At 41.1% G+C, this 7,672-nt stretch overlaps 1 protein-coding gene across 1 annotated transcript in view; it reads right to left on the bottom strand.

Annotated features, from left to right (window-relative positions):
• SCCPDH (saccharopine dehydrogenase (putative)) overlaps positions 1-7,672 on the bottom strand; it is a 41,262-nt gene that overhangs the window by 11,682 nt on the left and 21,908 nt on the right. The window contains exons 6-10 of the mRNA XM_085896120.1: positions 6,380-6,510; positions 5,144-5,261; positions 2,362-2,481; positions 1,719-1,775; positions 728-839 (exon numbers count right to left, since the gene is read on the bottom strand). Coding sequence (XP_085752246.1) covers positions 728-839; positions 1,719-1,775; positions 2,362-2,481; positions 5,144-5,261; positions 6,380-6,510 — 538 coding nt within the window. The remainder of the gene's footprint in view (positions 1-727; positions 840-1,718; positions 1,776-2,361; positions 2,482-5,143; positions 5,262-6,379; positions 6,511-7,672) is intronic.

The raw sequence follows: 7,672 nt of genomic DNA on the forward strand, positions 1-7,672 counted from the left end.
GAGAGCTTGTACAGCTCCAGCAGGATTCAGGAGCGCAGGGTCTTGCGCGGACTAATTCGTTGTCGACATTCTGGTGCAAAATGCTGCCGTCGTACCCGACCCTGTCACGGCACGCCGTTAAGGTTCTCATGCCATATCCTTCATCATACTTTTGTGAGCAGTCGTTCTCCACCATGGTGGTGATTAAAACAAAATACAGAAATCGCCTAGAAATGGAGCATGATATGATCCTGGCATTGTCATCTACTTCTCCACGAATTGAGAAATTGGTTTCTGAAAAATAGGCTCATCCTTCTCACTGATATATCTAAATGTCATTCGGACTAAACTTCTGAAACATTCAACTGTACTATTTGGATACTGTTGGCTATTCTCTGTTTACTCGTCTATGAAAACATGACGATGGTGAATAAAGTAAACAGTAAATGTTCTTGTTATATGAAATCTTATCTTATATATTATGAATTGGGTTTTGAATCTTTTGGGTCGCACGATATAGAGAGGTTCTGAAATTGGGTCGCCACTAAAAAAAGTTTGAAAACCACTGTCCTAATGTCTCTGTTCCCCACTGTTTTGTCATTCCCACTCCCACCCCTCTTGTCTCATGCCCCCTTGCTGTGTGTTTGCTCTCACATGAGCCTCGACAAGGTATACAAAAAGAGGTACTACGTTAACCTTGTTATACATAGAGCACGATCCAAACTAATGCAGGTTCGAACTTGCTTACCTGGTCCTCGTACTTGAGTTGTAATCTTCTGCTCTGGCTTGTCCTGTTTCATGTCTTGTGTTTGGCTGAAACCTTCCCCAAAGAAAGTCATGCTGAAAGAAGTTCCTTGCATCTGTAATGAAATTCTCATGAATGTTGTCCCAAAGCTGTTTTGACAAGGATTTCATTGCACATAACAAGCAATGAACTGGATTACACACAACACTGCTGTGCCACTGACATTTAGAATTACCTCCTTTAACAAAGGAAAGAGAACGGCAACAAATCAACGAGCATCATATACAGACCAGGCAGGCAGATTATCTCATTCTCAAGGTCATTATTTATCCAGCTGGGTTTCTAACAATCTCATGGACATGAAAGTTGTCCCAAAACTTGTAATGAGTTTAGAATTCAAATTGAGTTCTTATCAGTACAGAGGAAGTGTGTGTGTATATATATATATATATATATATGTGTATGTACGTGTGTATATGTGTGTGTGTGTGTGTGTGTGTGTGTGTGTGTGTGTGTGTGTGTGTGTGTGTGTATGTGTGTGTATGTGTGTGTATGTGTGTGTATGTGTGTGTATGTGTGTGTATGTGTGTGTATGTGTGTGTATGTGTGTGTATGTGTGTGTATGTGTGTGTATGTGTGTGTATGTGTGTATGTGTGTATGTGTGTATGTACAAAAATATGGATGGCCCTTCCAACCCAATAAATAAATCATGGCGTTTAACACCATGAGCACATGCGTACTGCTTGGCTTCCTGCCAAGACAGCTTCAGCAGCATACACTCAAGCATTTTAAATCCTTGATCTTTATCAGGTCGGAAGGGGCTCGTTTTGGTTTATTATCAAGGCTAACCTCTACCCCATTAAGCCAACACCAGGCTTTTGTCCTTTTTAACAGGGGCTTAACGTTTCTACCTGCTCTAACTTTTGACGATAACACAACATTGGACAAGTACAGACAACAGTTTAGTCGATGCCCTCCATTTATGTTTCATACCTGCTTTTCTGTGGGCCCTTCATGTGAGAATATACCGAAAGAGAAGAGCTTGGGGTACTGCAAAAACATCACGCAGTAAATATCAATGACCAATCACCATAACAGGGACAAACGAGAAGGGTATTTTACAGTCGATATTGACCATCCACCTTAGTGATAAAATAAATAAAAAATAAACTCAAGTCAACAGGCTACAATGCTGAGTTAAGTGGGGATGATTTGTGTTGTCTGTTTAGTAACAAACTAAATGTACGTGTCAATATTAGCACAAATCATTTAAATGGTCTTCACAAGAGAACATTGCCAGAGGGCATCAGTTGCTCTTATTATAGCACAAAATAACAAATCAGTTGAAACATTTTTATCAAAAACTGCAACTTCACTGATAACCTATCATATACGAAGATAAATTAAACAGGCTGAAAAACAAAACAAAACAATGAGAAAGGGAAACAAGTGTCGGAGTTCCAGATCTAGGATGACTGACAATTGCCAATGAATGTGACGTGATTGATGGAGAAAAATAAATAATTCATCAAGTAGTTGAAACCGATTAAGAATATTCACACAAACCGGTAATGGTGGCACATTTTGCTCGAAGTGTTTTTTTGCAAGAACAACAAAAAATTCAAGACTTCCTCACCTTTTCCAAGAGTTTTCGCCCAAAGCTAAACCTAGCCATGAGGCCAAATATGATCCCCATGAGGATGGCAAGAAGCAGATAACCAACACTCCCGATAGTGGCGTATGCTGTGTACTGCAACTGTAACAAGAATGAAGTTCGAGGAAAAAAATTAAGAAATAGCAATCTGAATTCCAGAGTTTCTAAGAATGAAATGAAACGTACATGCACAATATTTGGTATCCAGCTCCGGTAGTGTCCAAAATGCTTCATAAAATGACGTCGACCTCGGGTTTGATCAACGGCCTTCACTCACGGCCACCTTCATTGTCGTCGGGGTTTACTTGTTTTCTGTTCTCACCTGAACAGACGGCTTGTGATGCAAGGAACCCGGATCCAAGGCCCACATACTGTGTGCATCTCCATCGTATTCATCCCCTCGTAGTTTAATGAGTCTATCATGCATGTCATTTATGTCCAAGCTCCTCCATGAGCCTGAGATCAATCGTACTAAAATAAAATACACCATTTTGTGTGCCTGCCTGTCTGGCCGCGATACAGTCAGTCGTTATGTAAACAATCTCAACCAAGCTTGACAGGAGGACTGAAGGTCACAGGGAAGATGTAGCGACTTCATTTGCCACCCTCCCCATGGGAATTTTCTGCCTTGGGGGAAATCTGTGTTGAGGTGTAAAGATAGCTCATCGTGCCATTTTTCCAAGGCCGCTTCCAAAAACAAAAGTCATAACACGAACAAAAATATTTCTCAGAAGTGAATTCTTGCAGAATTTTTTCTGTAAGGCTCACTTGGCTGCACCTGGTTGGGTTTAAGGATAGTGGAGTATTGGCTGGAACCCGAATCCTATCCAGGTTCCTCCTGATGACTCCATCTTTTATATTTAATTCTTCAGGTTCCTTCTTGGTCTTCTGTTTGATAATATTAATGTTATTATAAAACAATAATATCCCCTCTCCCCAAGGGGGCTTTTTTTTTCCCTCCTTGAACAAACGCCGTGTTGACATGTATAAATAAATAGCTTATCGTGGGGCACCCACGATTCCTCCTGTTGTAGAATAAAATGATAACCACTGGAGCTCCAAGTCCTGTCAAAAGGCATTTTACAACTTTGAAATTTTTGTTCCAAGTAAATCGATCATTAGCTTTCCAACATTACCATTTTAATTACTCTAAAACAGCAGGAACCGTTTAGAATAAAGATTGACCGACACTTCTCCTTTTAGTGATCTACTATCAATGTGTGTGTGTCATACTTTTTGTCTATTAAGCATGCCTATTCATTAACAATGCACTGCTGAGACCCTTTTTGAACTTTGAAGACCCCAAAAGTCCATGAGGATCCAAAAGTTCCAAAAAAAGTTTAAGGACCCAAAAGGCACAAAGGTTCCGAATGACCCAAAAAATTTGAGGACCCAAAAGACCCCTAAGAATAGATCCTGTGGACCCTGACGACTATACTACAAAAAAAAAACATGAGAATTCCCATGTTTTTAAACGCACACCATGTTAAAGTATATAATTATAAAGCAACTTAATATGGTCTACCACAGCACGGCATTCCAATTACAAAATATATAACAAAAACAATGATAACATTGCAACAAAGCATATATTAATCTTAATAATATTAACAAGAATAGTAGTATTGTATGGCAATAATAATCACGAACATATAATCCCCATGCTGGCTCCAAGCACACCTGGGCTTTGTGAAAGGTAAGCTGATGCTAAAGCAGTACAGCAGGCAGGTATGTTACAAGGTTACAAAGACCAATGAAAATTTGGTCCATCGGACCAACTCGTAGATTAAAATGTGTAACGCAGTTTGCTAAAATGAATGAATCATAGACAGTAATGTGATACCAATCAAATAGGAAGAGGATAAACTTATTCAGATGGAGAACAAATAAATTCTCGATTACCAAAAGCATTGGGACAGTAATTATAAGGGAAGGTTGAGTTTTCAATCCATGGTGGTTCTCATTTTATTTTCGTGTATCATGGAAAAGCATGGTGATCAGAGGTCGATAAGGTAATGGAGTAGAAGCGTCGGCAACAGTTGGACACTGACAGGAGAGAGAAAGAAATAAAAAGCGGTACTCCACAGGAAAGAGGGTTGAGTTATGGTTGGGGAGGAGGGGGTGTCACGAGACCGTCATGATGTGGAGAAATGTACACGTACAGGTTAAAACAGTTAGTTTTGAATGTACATGTGCTGCCTTTAAAGGTTTGGGAATGATGTCAGTCCACATGCTGAGGCTCAAGTCAGACCTAAAAGGTTTGTTTACCATTAATCAAGTAGCGATTCAAAGTTGTGTGTTAAACACGGCTGAAAACAGTACATTTGGCTAATGAAAGCTCATTCACTCGAAACAAACAAACAAACAAACAAACAAACAAACCACAACACCTCTAAACAATATTTACTTGGTGAAATGATGTTTTTTTGTGAGGGAGGGGGCAGGGGTTTAAGTATTGTCGCACAATATCTACGACCCTCGACACTTCCCTCCAGTGCTTCAAAACACCAGGTCACCACCATCTCGTTATCTTCCATCCCAACCCATACCTCACTACCTTGCCTGCAACACGCAGATTATCATCTTTCACTCTTCCTCTCCTCTTCCCATTAATTCAATTACACACTCTTATCCCTACCGTTCCACTGTCGACACGTGTTACTTTATCCTTCATAACCTTGCTTTTCTCTGAGCAAAGATCATATTTTAAAATAAATACAAATTATCAACATCAAATATCGGACTGTGCTCGCAAACTACTGACCGGGACTCTCTCAAGGTTTTCATGCATGAAGCGTTGCGTGCGTCGAACAACTGATGCATCAGAGCCAGGAAACGGGAAAGCCCAGCGCTCCACATCTTTGCTGTAGAACACCATACCCCTGCAAGCAGCATCCAAACATTTGATGAGAAGCATGAAAAAGGAACTTGGCCCATTTCACCTGCAGAACTACAACTTACTTGCATGGCCATATAAGGAGGCAGGCTAATAAAAATATCAAAGCCACAGGGGGAAGGGTCAAAGTAAATAAAAAAAAATCACAAGGGAGCCTCCCCCCCCCCTTAGGAAAATAAAAAGCAAAGAAGGAAGATGGAAAAAAAATTTTTTTTTGAGGGATGAGGCTACCACAGATTGGCCAACAGTAAAATAAAGAAGTTGGGGGAGGGGGGGGCAAGGGGTTTGATGGGAACATTGCAAACAAATATGGAGCGTTCTCGATGGCAACAAGTACAAACTCGTGGCCTTTAAAGGGCCTTCCAGAATCCAGTGTTTGGTGTGGCTCCAATCATGAATTGCCAAACAAGGGGACCTGACGTTACGCGCTAGCCTCCCAGGGTGATACACCCGGGTTTGAGCCTCGAGCTTTCTGACGGCAAGCCTGTGGGAACACCGACTCGAACTCCGTCTGGCAGGCACTGCAGAGCCAGGAAAGCAACCCATGTGGCAAAAAGAACCCCCCCAAAAAACCCACCATCCGGCCAGCCTTGCACAACAGAACCAGTTCCGCTAAAGACTCTGAAAGGACAGGTGGTGATACCACCCTTGGTGGCTGAGGACAGTCTTACCAGTTTTTAAACAATGGTGGAATAAAAATAAGGGGGTTGGGGGGGGGGGAAAGAGGAGGTTTTCCAAAAATAGTCAGTGACCCACCTAAGGAAACAGACTTGGAGAGGGTGTGTTGAACATTGAGAAGAACTACATCTCTACCTCTATTCACTGTGGAACCTCAAAATTAAGTGCAGTAGTTAAAACATTCTAATATAAATCAACACTAATGATCTTTAGCAATTTTATAAACTTCTTGTTGAATTTCCTCACTTAATGAACCATCCTTGTCATCCACTGTTATGGTTACTTGTCTCTAGTTCTCAAAGAACTCTAATCATCGATTAAAATATACCAACATGAGAACGGTGGGGAAAAACAGAAAATACTTCAACCTCCAGATTCAGAAGGTACAAAACACTCGTCGTGCTGCCCAGTGACACCAGCTTTCACCTTTTTGTCAACTTGCGGCCCACTACTGGCAGGGGCTTGTAACCAAACTTCTTGCGCAATGTGCGCAGGCTGGCTTGGTCTGAAAAGCCATGAATCGCCGATTGCCACGTGCCAAAATGTACTCCAGCTCCCTGGTTGAGAAAGGTACTACTATCAACTCAAGAAAAACAAATGTAGATTCAATCAGAATATCCCGAGACAGATAAATAAAACACGACTAAAAAAAAGCTAAAGAAAGAATGCAAATTTTTTTCCATCACTCCTCGCCATCATGGGCAGGGTTGCTCAAGCTTGTCGTCATGGGACCTCAACCAGCCAGTGCCCATACAAGCCCTAACCTGCCCCCTTCGTAGCTCGTAAGAGGAGTCTGGTTTCTGTAGTGCCTAGGGGGACGATTATTTATTTATCTCCTTGTATGCAAGTTTTCGTGTCCCTCTCATCCCTATTTGTCTCTGTCAACTGCCGGTTTTTGTCTGTCGAGCTGGAGCATCTTGTCCACCTATCTCCCCATATCAATTTCTCATAAAATCCATATTAATTGAAAGAAGAGCCTCACGCCTTTTTGCTTCCTGCGCTCTTGCAACCGCCATAATTTTCAATTGGGTACACGTTGGAGGTGAAAACTCCATCATAGCTCACCACCCCAGCGTGGTGGGTCTTTGATAAGATAGTTTGGCTGTTCGTGGAGACAATAGGTCTCTGGCGTAGAGGCATATCACATTTGTGAGCCTCTGACGCAATAGTATCTCTGTGTCAAGTTTCATCTGGATTGGTAAAATATAAAAGCTGGGCTGGCCAAAACACTTCATTTTGTGATCTATTTTGAACTTCAACTACTGTAAAATTGAAAAAACATCAGACCAATGTCTACCTGCTGTAGTCTGAAGGGCCACGGTAACTTAGCGTTTGCCAATTCGTGTTTGGTCGAAAAATAAACGATTGGTAGGACAAGCATAAATTTAACGTCCAATTTTAAACTTTGACCACCTGTAAAAATCCGAAAATTACGATCATCTGAAAATTTGACACATTCCTATAAGGGAATGTTGGAAAGCACTCTTCATGCAATATCAATTTTAAAACAAGGAAATGGAAAGGCAAAACACATGATGTTTAGTGTTTCACCTTGGATCACTTAATATCGAAACAGGGGCTTATATATAAAAAAAAAACACAAGGATCTGATACTCAAGGTCCCCACCCAAGTTATAGAGATGGTTGTAATGGCAACACAATTCAGCCAATCACAGCTGTGACTGAATGTCATGAAGAATAAATATCTGCAACATGAAA

This window comes from Eptatretus burgeri, chromosome 9, assembly GCF_056783735.1.
Source record: "Eptatretus burgeri isolate ZD-2024b chromosome 9, Ebu_testis_v1, whole genome shotgun sequence".
NCBI classification, from domain to species: Eukaryota; Metazoa; Chordata; class Myxini; order Myxiniformes; family Myxinidae; genus Eptatretus; species Eptatretus burgeri.